Source organism: Vicugna pacos, chromosome 23, assembly GCF_048564905.1.
Source record: "Vicugna pacos chromosome 23, VicPac4, whole genome shotgun sequence".
In the NCBI taxonomy this organism is placed as follows: Eukaryota; Metazoa; Chordata; class Mammalia; order Artiodactyla; family Camelidae; genus Vicugna; species Vicugna pacos.
The window spans coordinates 8,995,238-9,008,320 of NC_133009.1; the positions used below are offsets into that span (position 1 = coordinate 8,995,238).

General features: G+C 37.6%; 1 protein-coding gene across 1 annotated transcript in view; it reads left to right on the plus strand.

Annotated features, from left to right (window-relative positions):
- The first annotated feature begins 3,655 nt into the window (after positions 1-3,655).
- The window catches only part of CR1 (complement C3b/C4b receptor 1 (Knops blood group)), an 85,952-nt gene continuing 76,524 nt past the window's right edge, over positions 3,656-13,083 (plus strand). The window contains exons 1-2 of the mRNA XM_072948223.1: positions 3,656-3,773; positions 12,705-12,897. Of these exons, the coding sequence (XP_072804324.1) occupies positions 3,656-3,773; positions 12,705-12,897 (311 nt within the window). The remainder of the gene's footprint in view (positions 3,774-12,704; positions 12,898-13,083) is intronic.

Sequence of the window (13,083 nt, forward strand, 5' to 3'; positions counted from 1 at the left end):
GGCTGGTTTATTTCACTTAGTATGTCCTTAGGTTTCATCTATGCTGTAGCATGTATCTGAATTTTCTTTCTTTTTCAGACTGAATAACATTTCATTTTATGTATATGCAACATTTTGTGTATCCATTCATCCATCGATGGACATGTAGGTTGTTTTCACCTTGTGGCTATTGTGAATAATGCTGCTATGAACATGGGTGTGCAAATATCTCTTCAAGGAATGTTTTTCAATTCTTTTGAATATATACCTAGAAGTAGTATGCTGTTTCACATCTTTTGTTCATTCATAGTACCATTGTCATTTCTCCAACTTACCCTCCAGCCTTCTATTTTATTATAACTTCATCTCTACTCATCTCTGTTCTCATCTTAACAGATGATGAAAATATCTCAACTTCCTCTCCCTTTACTTCCAAGCTTATCTATATCCACTCATCCTTATCTTCATTTCCACAAACCACTTTTCACAGACTCTACAGTTCTCCTCTCGTCTCTCTCTGTTTCTTCCAGGATGTTGCTCCATCAAATACACTCTCTTATTACTGGCTTCTTTTCATTTTCCCACCTACAAACCTGTTCAAGCCAGTACCCATTCAGCTGCAAGTGACAGAAATCCATCCCATACTGGCTTAGGCAAAAAAGGGATTTTTATTATATTACGTGACAGAAAAGGTGAACGGTTCAGCTCACTTCAGTCAAAATGAGAATTAAATATCCTAATTACATCCTCAGGAATCTGTTCTATTCTTTGGTTCTGTTTTTCCTTGCTGGCCTCATTCTCTGGTAGACACTCCTTGAAAACTGGCAAAAATATTTGCTGACCATGCCAAACACACACTCCAGCATAAAGAGCTTCTCTTGTCTAATAACTCCTTCAAAAATCCCTTCATTACCTTCGATTTGTCCAAATAGGGTCACCTGCCCCCCCCAACTGAACCACTTATTAGGGTGAGAGCAGTGAAACAAACAGATGACAAGGCTTGAGCTGCTTGCCTAGGCTTGGGGCTGGGGATAGGACTGAGCTACCTCAGTTGTTTTCAAGAGAGGCTCTCATACCCTGCCGCCCTCCCCCACCAGAGGACATTGGGCAATGTCTGCAGACATTGTGATTGTTACAGCTGGAGGAGGGAAGAGCTACTGGTGGAGAGAGGCCGAAAATGCTGCTTAACATCCTACAGTACACAGGACAGACCCCCAAACAGAGGATTATCTGGTTCAGTGTGTCAATAGTTTTATATTTGAGAAACCATGGCTACATAGAACTCTGCTAAAGAGGCGACTTCCCAGAGCAAAAATCAGGGGCCACAGTTCCAGAAGGGGCCCAGTTAAAGCAACAAATACCCACCATACCTTCTATCTGAAAATGAATCTTCCGCCATACCATCCAGGTTTTCTCTTTTAAACCATCTCTCTTCTCAAACCACCAAATTTTCTGAAACAGTGGTTGATGTTAGCTTATTTAATCATTTATTCATTTACTTAATAGGTAGCTATGAAAATCATTCTTGTGTGCTAAGCAGTGTTTTAGGTTGTGGAAGAGAGCAGTGATAAATGGACACACCCTTCGTAGCTTTTATTCTAGTGAGGAGAGACAGACTATAAGCAGATTGTCAGATGGAAATTAAATGAAAACAGAAGTAAAATTTTTTAAAATTATATGAAGCAGAGAAAGAGGAAAGGAAGTTCTGAATGGATGTGCAATAGTAAATAGTGGCCCAGAATCAGACTCACAGACACAGAGAACAAACTAGTGGTAACCGATGCGGAGAGGGAAGGGAGGGAGGGCAAAACAAGGGTAGAGATTAAGAGATACAAACTGCTGTGTCTAAAATAAATAAGCTACAAGGATATCCTGTAGAGCACAGGGACATAGCCACTATTTTATAATAGCTATGAACGGAGTATAACCTAAAATTTTTTTAATCACTATGTTGAACACCTGCAACTGATATAATATTCTGTATCACTATACCTTGGTAAAAAGTTTACAAAACTCTGGATCAATGTGATTCATATAAACATATCCTGACCTTCCTGTTGTTTACTGGACATGTTCTTCTTCAACAGACCCATCAGTTCCTGAGATTTTTTTTGAGACTTTTCCACTCATGTGCTTTTCAAAAGTCCTCTTGCTGGGAGTCCAGCTTCATTATCCACTCCTGTGTTCCCAACCTTTTCCTAGAATATTGCCATAACATTCCCGCACTTCCTGGCCCTCACTAAAATCCATTCGTCCCTTGACTATGTCATTCTCAGTTAAAAATCCAAAAAACCGTTGACACTCTCCCTTGAGGGTACCCTCCCCCTTCCATATTAGTCCCCTGTCCTGTTACTGTCATAACAAATTACCTTGAATCTTTAAACAACACAGTTTTGGTTTTGTTTTTTGTTTTTTTTTTTTAAACAATTCTGGAGGTCAAAGTCCAAAATGAGGGCTGGATCAAGGTGTTGGTAGGACTGACTCCTTCTGAGAGCTCCGGGGGAGAATCCTTTCCTTGCCCCTTCCGGGTTCTAGAGGGAGCGGGCATTCCTTGGTTTACGGCAGCATAACTCCAGTCTGCCTCAGCCAGTGCCTTCTTCCACTCTGTTCTGCTGCCTTCCTCTTCTAAGTACCCCTGTGACTGTTATCCTCCCACATTAGCAGGATAATCTCTCCATCTCAAAATCCTTAACTTAAGCACACCTGTGAAATCCCTCTTGCCACAGAAGGTAACATATCACAGGTTCTGGGATTAGGGCAGGGACATCTTGGGGACCTTATTCTGCCTACCACCCACCCCCATTTCTCTCACCTCTGAATGCTTAACCCTCTGCCCCAAACTTGTCCCTCTCCCATGTTTCTTATTTCAATAACTAGCACTACCGTTCATTTGGAATCCCAGGGCTAATTACTAATTTCCTTCTTTTTCTGGCCACTAACTTTAAGAAAGGAAATAACCAAAACCCAATGCTGAAGCAAAACTTGCTCATTGCATTTCCAATATCTTTCTTAATTGTCTACTTTATCCCTAGTCAGGGTCACCATCAAATCTCACCCCATGTTGGCAAGAGTTTCTTTGCTTGTCTCTCCAGCCACTATCGCGTTATTCCAATCTGGTCTCTATCCTATACACAGAATTATATTTTTTAAACATGCAAATCTGATTAAACCATTCTCTTTTTAAAAATCTTTTAATGGCATGGTATATCTCAATTCAACACGAAGAAATTGATTCCTCATATTCCCTGTACATGTTGCCTGCAAGTGTGTCTTCAACACAGAGAGCAGGAATTTCATTAACTGCCCTACCCACGCGGATTCTTGCGAAGAGGGAATGTGCAGAGGTGTGTGGACGTGAAGCTCTGAACCAGGAGCTGCCCATCTTCGTTCACAGAATACTTCAAGGAACTAAAAGCACTGCCAGATTTTTCTCCTCTAAGGTGGTCTCCAGGTGCTAGACTTGTTAGAAATAATGCAAATTGGGAGTAAGCAAGGTCTCACCCACCAAGGGGAAGTTGTGGTCAAAGGGCTTTATTTCCCCTCCTATAATGCGGGGTGCACTTCCCACACCCTGGGCGCAGAGCCGGTGTTGGACATCTCTCATCTTCGCTCTGCTTTCTCCCCATCTGGACTTTTCTCCAAGATCGCGTCAGGTTATTAGAGGCGCTTGAGAAGGATGGGAACTTCTTCCCAGAGGAGTCCGGGGCCTCTCCGACCGCCAGCGCCCTCTGTCTCCTGCTCCGGAGGAGCCTTTCTGGCGGTCCTAGCGCTGCTCGCGCTACCGGCGGCCTGGGGTGAGATGCTGGCGGGCGCGGGAGCCGGCGCAGCGAACGGGGCGGCCGGGGCAGCTGGGGCGGTGCAGGCACGGCCCGGCTGGCGCTCGCGCGCCTCGCAGAGTCGCTCTTGGGGGCTGAGTGTGCGAGTAGGCAGGTCGGCTCTGGGATCCCCTGCGCCCGGAGACCCTGATGGCGCTGGTCAGTTCCCCTCTGCGGGGACTTCTGTTGTGTGTAGTGCAGAGAAGGGTGCAGACGCTCAACAGGTGCTGCACGGAATTCCTTGTCTCTGGCCACGGCAGAGTGTAGCACTGATCATAGTGAAAGAAAGTCGGGTTGGAAATTCGACCAACTTGGGTTCTAATCCTAGCAATAGATTAATTGTGCGGAAAGTTACTACACTGTTTCCTCATCTGTACAAGGGGAATGCTGAGATCTCGGCCCCATGGGGCTGCTAACCTAAATGGCATAAAGCATGTCAAAGGTCTAACGCAGTGCCTGCCACTTAATTTCTATCCCCCAATCATTACTCCAGCCCTTTGTTCACGATTGTGTTTGGACACGCAGTCCAGGGGGTGCAGTTATCCCCTGAAAACTGCCCTGCATCGGGCTATATTCACCCTACTCACACCCCAAGCCACCACCACTAGCATGAATGTGCACTTATCAAGCATCTATATTAAGAGGATCCTAGGTGCTTGGGGATAGAAGAGGGAGCCAGGCTCTAGAACCCTCAGTGTCACTGGTTGCAGGTAGAACGGAAGTGTAGAAATGTTTACATATTGTCATATTTTAGTCAACTGTTTAGAACAAAACAAAGCCTTTTATAGATATTATGAAAATTTCGAGGCAGCATTCTCCCTTCCTTACCGTTAACTCCGAATAGGTAAACACCTTTAATGAGGCCCCTTCTCTTCCTATTTTTGGCTTCCCTTAGAAGTCTTCTTAGTTGCTTGGGCTGTTGTCAATTTCTTAGTTGAAGTGACAGTATTTATTTTTGTCCAGTCTCTTCTGGACAACAAGTTTGCTCTTTGTTGTCACTAGACATGTTGCATTCACTATTTGATTGGGCCTTCTCTTCTAAGAGAGCAAGGAATAGGGAAAAACAAGTTTCCACAAAAATTGTTGTTAATATTTTATCTCCTAAGACATCATAAAGGAAGCTGTCAGGTGAAGAGATGGGATAAAACCTAAAGCTTTAATTTCAGAAGAGAAGTCTGTCAAGTAAATTAAGCAATCTGTGCTTAGAATTTTTGTGGACTTTGTGAGTATACTGCCCCCTTCTCACTGGAATGTTGTTGTAGTTTGCCCATATTTATTAAGTTACTGTTAGAGTACAATTGCAGACACTATTAATTGCAAAAAAATAATATTTACTAAAATTATCACAATAACTTCAAAATATGAAGCAGCCTAAATTAAACTGTCTGGTATTTACTTGCCAAAGTAATTTAGGTAAAGAAAATGCTGATGGAATGCTGACAGTGTGCACAGCACTGTGGAATTTGAAAGAAATGCAAGAGAGGGCTATGCCTGCAAGATATATGTGTAGAGAAGTACGGTGATAGGGTTTTATGAAATCTCCTTAATTAGGAGGCCAGGGTTCTGGTTTTCCAGCTTCTGCTACCTACGAGCTGGGAGCCTTGGACCCAGCAAGTCAATTAACATCCCTGCGTGATTCCCAGAGTCCACTTGTATAAAATGAACATAATCGATACTCTGCTATCTGAGAGGGTTATTGTGAAAGTCAGATGAGGGAATGTATGTGACGGTGTGCATTAACCTCAGAATCCCCATGGGGATCTCCAAAACCACGACTAGAAAGTCACACAGGACCCTGAAGGCCACAAAGTGGCTGAAAAGGGAGACGTCTCAGATCCAATGATAGGAAAAGGCTGAGTGGAAGGAGCATGGCTTCAACAGCACTTGAGGAGTGAGCCCCTCAAAAAAGATTGTACAGGATGATTCACAGCGATATTCATTTTACATAAAAGTCAGCACACTGATTAAGCATTACTAGGACCCGTGTTTATTTTAACATAGGCAGACTGTGGTGCCCTCACTTGGTCGGATCAGATCTCTCTGTGACTTGAGTGTGTAAAGATGTAAGGTAGAAAAGAGGGGTGTTTCAGTTGGTTTTCGGTAATTTGTGACCTACTTTAGTTTACATATGCTCAAGATGAATAGATTTGTGGTTTGTATTACCTAGTTTTAAATATGACCTTAACAGTTGGACAAGTAACTTCAAAATTTCCCTTCATGTAAACACTGAATGAAGATAATTCTAAGGCCAACTCAAGCAAAGAATCGAATGGCATAGCTGATAGTCCCCGCCACACATATAGACATTAAGAGGGAGAAACACGGTCAGTTTAATCACAACTGATCAAGAACTGAAAAAACAAAAAATCTACAAAGCATCAAGAAGACTAGTTGAAAGATAGCTTTATATCCACTATTATTAACAGAGAAGCTCATTGCGACTCTATTTTGTCCATTTAGATGTTAGTTCTGACATCTTAAGTCATACTAAGTCACCATGAGTAGCAAAGCATTTAAAACGTTTTTTATCTGTATCATATTTCTTAAAATTTCTATTTACATATATTAGCATATCATTATATACATTATATAGCATATATATAGCACATATATTATACATATTATATAATTATTAAATACTATAACAGAACATATAAATTATATTGTTATAATAACAATTTTTATACACATAAATTATGCTACATTTATATTATATGACATACATAATATTATGTTGTACTGATATTTTTGTTGTATAATATAGCATATACAATTACATTAAATATTACAAATATATAATTATATAGCTTTATTAAATTATATAATATACTAAAATTTAATATCTAATACATAGTTCATATGTAATATATAATATTCTTTATAATAAATGATACATGTATTAAATAATATGCTATGTTATATATCAAAGCATATAATACATATTATATTATATACAATGCACCAAATATATATCATAATATATAATATATATTTAAGTATGTTTAAATATTTAAATATAAAATATATAAAAGTTGAAACTACATGCTCTTTTTTTCTTTAACTGATAGAGTTACTTAAGGAAAGCATTTGCAGGACCCTTCAATAAAGAACAGAATGAGCAGAATGGAAGGCAGAGCCTACTCCAGGTGGATAGCTCATGTATGAAGCAATGCAAGTAATAATGAGCAGACTGTGCTTATAGCATAGAATACATCAATTCTTGCCTTGAATGGAAGATTCGAATCAGAAATATTTTAAGATGGACTGTGTTATTCAGGACAAAAATAGCAGAGATGACAATACACACCTGGTAGAATGGCTAAAATTTTAAAAGCTGACCATGCCAAGTATTGGCTATAAGGTGAAGTAACTGGAATAATCATACATTGCTCATTGGTAAAATGATACAACCAATTTGGAAACAGTTCGGCAATTTCTTAAAAAGTTAAATGCACATGTGCCATATGACTAGGCATTTTACCCTTAAGTATTTACTCGAGAGAAATGAAAGCTTGTGTCCACACAAAGACTTGTACATGAATTTTTATAGCAGCTTTATTTGTAATAGCCAACAACTGGAAACCATTCAAATGTCCTTGAACAACTGAATGAGTAAACTAAATTAAAATGTATTTTTATAACTGAATGTTACTCAGCAAAAACAAAATACAGAAAACAAATTTTTATATGCAACGATCTGGATCATTCTCAAAATAATTATGCTGTGTGAAAGCTAGACAAAAATAACAAGTACAAACTGAATGATTTAGTTTATATGAAATTCCAGAAGTCAGATCAATCTGTGTAAGAGGAAGCAGGTTGGAGGTTGCCTAGAAAAGGAGGTAGAGAGGTAGATGGATTACAAAGAAACATTAGAAAACTTGTAGGGAGTGTGATGGAAATGTTTGTCATCTTGATTGTGGTGATGGTTTCATGGTGCATGTGTCAAAAGTCATCAAATTGTATACTTTAAATATTTTCAGTTATTGTATGTAATATATCTTAATAAAGCTAAACCAAAAGATTTTTTGATAAGCTATGGTAGATCTTGAGTTTATAGAGTTCGTATTAATATATTTATCATAGGAATGGGCCATAATTTGAGGGATTTGTATTGAAGGAGGAAAAGAAAACTAGATCAAGCTTTCTCTGGTGAAGGCTCATGTGTTCCTTTTTATTTGGACTATTTTTCAAATTTGCATTTTTATTATTACATATATCATAGCCAGGACTCAGGAAAGAATTTTAGGTAATTAAAGGAAAGGAATGCCATTCCAAGAATAGTTCATCCCATTTGCTTTGTTGTTTTAGATCTCTGTCTTCTCCTTGTGAACTTCGTTGTGACATTCAGCCTCTCCTGGTAAAACTCTTGGCAACAGAAGCTCCACTTGGAACCTCTTATCTTGTCCAGTATCACTAAATAAGACAAATATCAAAATGACATTCATCCCACACATCACCTAGAAAAGATGAAGGCATAACATTTGAAATCACATCACAGGAGTTTTTTTGTTTTTGTTTGTTTTTTTAACTTTTTTTTTTCTGTTTGTCGCAGTGTTTCCCTAAGTGCTAATATTTATCAAAATCACAAAATACAGTTTTCTGGGCTTTAACTCAGACCCACTCAATCAGCTTTTGGGGATATAGCCTTGACTCTTGATTTTTTTTAAAGTTTTATAGGTAATTCATCTTTCATCTATTCATTGCAACAAATATGCACTGAGTACTTACATTCGAGTGCTAAGCACCTGGACTAGGTATTAGTTTAAAGGACCAAAAATCACTAGGTTTCTTGCCCTCAGCTTATGCATGTCTAATATCTATTGAGAGAAATAGATATATCTTTTAAAGCACATAAATATAATAAGCACAACTTGTAATAAGTGATTTAAAAGGAAAAGTAAATGGTCTAACTATAAATTATTATGGGGTGGGGTAGAGGGAAGTAGTTCAGATTTGAAATCCCTGGGAAGCTCAGGGAAGGCTTCAATGAGGAAGCAACATTTTAGCAGAGGTTTGGAAGGACAGTGGAAGTTAGAATGAAGATGAAAGTATATCACATGGAAGGAATATTATAGACAGAAGAAAGAACATATAGCTTAAACCTAAAGAAGGGGGACTAAAGGATTTCAGCTCAATCAGAGGACACAGTGGTAAAAGATGAGGCAAGAAACATAGACAAGGGTACTCTTGCTTAACAACTGCTGGTTTAATAATGAGAATGTGTAGTGATAGATGTAAGGCTGTCTAATATTAGAGAAAAATAAGTAAGAAATATGAGCTTTCTTTGATCACCATCCTTTGCTTAAGTAAATTACATAGATTAAATTTCTTGATTCTGATTAAAACCAATAAACAGGAAAAAGGCAACTTAGCAGCTATGCAGGCCAAATGACTAGATGGATCCACTTTCTTAAGGAATTCTCCTGTCTGTCAGTGATCCAGTGGGAACTATGCTCATGGGCTGCAGAGATCAAATCCCAGGTTGAATCTGGGACACACTCATCCAGAACTTCTGAGATCACTGGTCACTGAGGTCTTCCAGGGCTTTCCTGAAAAGTAGGTTTATTTCAAACTAGCTCTCTACACTTAGGTAGAAAATAAACTCTTGGAAGCAAAGTGAGCATGCCTACATTTGCAGAACATCCAAATCTACCTGTTAGCATTTTCCTTTTTCTGGGGATAATAACTGTAACTACAATTAATCAAGTGCCATCTATGTGTAAGATGCTACTAAGTGTTTTGCATCTTTGACCCTTCCAGCAAACTTATTAGGTAAATATTATCATTGGCTTTTTGAAGATGAAACTGAAGCTCAGAGAAATTTAAGCAGCTCATCTAAGACCTCACAGCTAGTAAGTAGAAGACTTCAGATTCAAGGCCAGGTCTCTATGAATCCAAAGTTTTTAACATCATATGCCATTATTTTTTGTATTAGTTTCTTATTGCTGCTGTAACAAGTTACCACAAACTTAAGGACTTAAAACAATAGACATTTATTCTCTTCTGGTTCTGGAGATCTAAATCTAAAGTGGATCCTTAGGGCTGTGTTCCTTCTGGATGTTCCTTCTGGATGCTCTGGGAAGTAAGTGTAGGTTTCTTTGCACTTTCTATCTTCTAGAGGCTGCCTACATCCTTTGGCTCATGGCCCCTTTCCTCTACTTTCAAAGCCAGCAGTGTAGCATTTTCAAAACTCTTGCTTCTTCTGCCTCCTTTGATCCTTTGTTTCCTTCATATAAGGACCTTTGTGATTGAATTTAGGGCCCACCCAAATAATCTAGGATTATCTTCCTAGCTCAAGATTTTTCACTTAATTACATCTGCCAAGCCCTGTGATCTCATTGGGTAATGTTCACAATTTCCAGGGATCAGGGCATGGATGTTTTTGGGAGCTCACTATTCAGCCTACTACACATTTCCGCACAGATTTTCAAAACCTTAGCTGAGTCTGTTGAGGGAGCCCATTAACATTAGGTGCAGGTTAGTAGCACATGGTTACAGTCCAAGACATAGTCTGCAGTGTGTATATTGACCATGACTTGTGATAGTTTAAAATATGTGTAGAATTTAAATACATGATAATGGTAGTACAAAAGACAGGAGGGAACTAAATGGAGTTAGCATCTTCTACAGTTCATGAATTGTTGGGGAAATTATAATTGCTACTTACATGTTAATATGTTAAGGATGCATATTAATAATTAAGGATGTTCTTTAAAGGAATGTGTCACTAATCATGTAATAAAAAGAAACAGAAGTAAAATAATAAACACAACTGATAATCAAAAAGAAGGCAAAAGAAGAGAATAAAGACCATAGACAACACAGGACAAATGAAAAAACAAATAGATGGTAGATCGAATCCAAAATACATCAACAATTATATTAAATATAAACAGACATTTCCACTTTAAAGATGAAGGTTGTCATACTGCTGCATTTCCCACACTGTGGGCTGAGGTGCCCTAGGGGTGTTTATGAATTTGCAGGGGACCTGTGAGTTACACAGCAATACTTGAATTCTCTCACATATTGTGAAAATGACTCAAATTAGCTCAGTTCCATTAGATTCCCAGGGTTCCACTTGGTCGACATCAAATCTTTGCAAAGCTGGGTTTTCAGCTACGATCATAATAAAGAGAAAATACCAAATGAAAATTAATGTGGAATAGGAAATTAAGTGGTGGTTTATGATCTGATTCCAAGCTTTGAGAAGTTGAGCAGTGTTCAACATTCCATATTAAGAATTATGGTGGGCACAAGACTTATTAAGTTGTTTGGGCCTAATTATTTAATAAATAGAAATGCTAAGTATTTCTTTTTTGACTAGGAATGACATGAAAAAATTACTGAGACCATAAGAGCCCTGTGAACTAAGTTTGGGAACCTCTGTCACAATTAATTAAAAATTAAAACTAAACGTTCTATACAAAACAAACAACGTACATGTTCAGAGACAGAATGGATGAATATAAAAGGATGAAAAACATACTATACAGAACCAAAAGAAAGCTGATTTGGCAAATGTGGCATTATGAGGATCTTTGTCATTAAATTATCACTGCGTATTTATATTTATAATAATTACAGATGTATTGAGGGTTAAATTGACAAACTTATTATTTGTTTCTTATATGCCTTACAAATAAAGCAGGCAAAACAGAATGTGAGGCAAAGGCAGACTAGAGATAGAGAGATTTTCTAGTGATAAAAGGGTCTATCTACCAGAAAATATGATTTAAAAAATAAAGGTACATTACTGAACTTAAATAAAAATGTTAAAAAAAAGTATATGCACAAAGTGAAAAATAGACAGAGTTAGAAATAAGACAAATGTACAATAGGTGGAACATTTTAACACAACTCCTTTAGTATCTGGTAGAATAAGACCCCCACAAATCAGTAAGTATTAGAAGATTTAAATAAATATGAGTAACAGGTTGGGCCTTACTAACATACCCAGAGCACTGCACCCACTACCACAGAAACACAGTTTTTACAATCACATATGATAAAATTACCTCAGTTGGTCATATGCTGAGCCATAAACTCAGTCAATTTCAAAACTTGAAAATAAATATATAATTTTTTAACTGCCTCAAATGTTTATAAATTATGTAAAGCATTTCTAAATAAACCATGGGTCAATGATGAAACAATGGCTTTGGTTTAAAAATTTATCAAATATTTTGAACCCAGAAAAATGAAAATATAACATGTGAAAACTTGTGGAATACAGCTAAATAACTATATTTAAAATAAAAATAATCGTCTGAATGCTTATTTAGAAACTAGAAAATCTAAAAACAAAAAAGGTCTAAGCAATCATCTCAAAAATTATTTTTTAAAAAAGAACAGCATATAAAGTAAAGAAAATCTCAGTAAAGATAAAATAAAAATGAGTAAATCAATAAAGCTGAAAGTTGATTCTTTGATGACTAATAAAATTGACCAACATATCCTCCATTATTTGAATTAATTAGTAGAGAGTGTGCCAATAGGGGAACATGGGATTTAAAAAACAAAACAAAACAATAAAGAGATTTCCAGAACTAAAATAAAATGATATTTTTTTCAGCAGATATTTCTTTGTGATTTCATATTGTCTGACTCTAAATGGCATTTTCATTACTTTAACTTAACAACTGGGAGGGCTTAAGGGGAAGTAGCTGAAGCTAGTATTTAAAATATGTGCTTAACAATATCCTTTCATATAGTATAGTCTTAGTTATTGAACTTTGTCTACAAAGCATGTGCTCAAATTTCCTTGTGCTGAATAATATAACTGACTTGGGAACAGACTTTCAGCAGTGGTGACAGCTGTATCTGTGAAGCTTATTGGAGGAGAAAGAGAAAGTAGAGTTGAGGTTTCTCCACTAACTTTAATGTCACTGTGGTCTTGCTCTCGAGGTCAATGCAAAGCCCCAGTGCATCCTCCATTTGCCATGCCTACAGAACAGATTGACAAGGATGAGTTTCCCATCGGGACATTTGTGAATTTTAAATGCCTCCCTGGTTACCATAGCTACTTCAAGAGAGTGCTCTCTATCATTTGCCAAGGAAACTCTGTCTGGTCAAGACCTAAACACAGCTGTAATCGTAAGTAACTCTAGATTGAGGACTCATCTGTGTCAGTCAAAAATCCATAAATCTGATCAATGTTCAAATTTTGGAACAGAGACATGTCTTGATAAGTTCGCCTAGGCTATAATAGATGTGGAAGTTCTTCTTGTTGGTCATTTCTTCCTACTGCCTTGAGTTACTGGCATGTTCATTACAAGTTCATTTC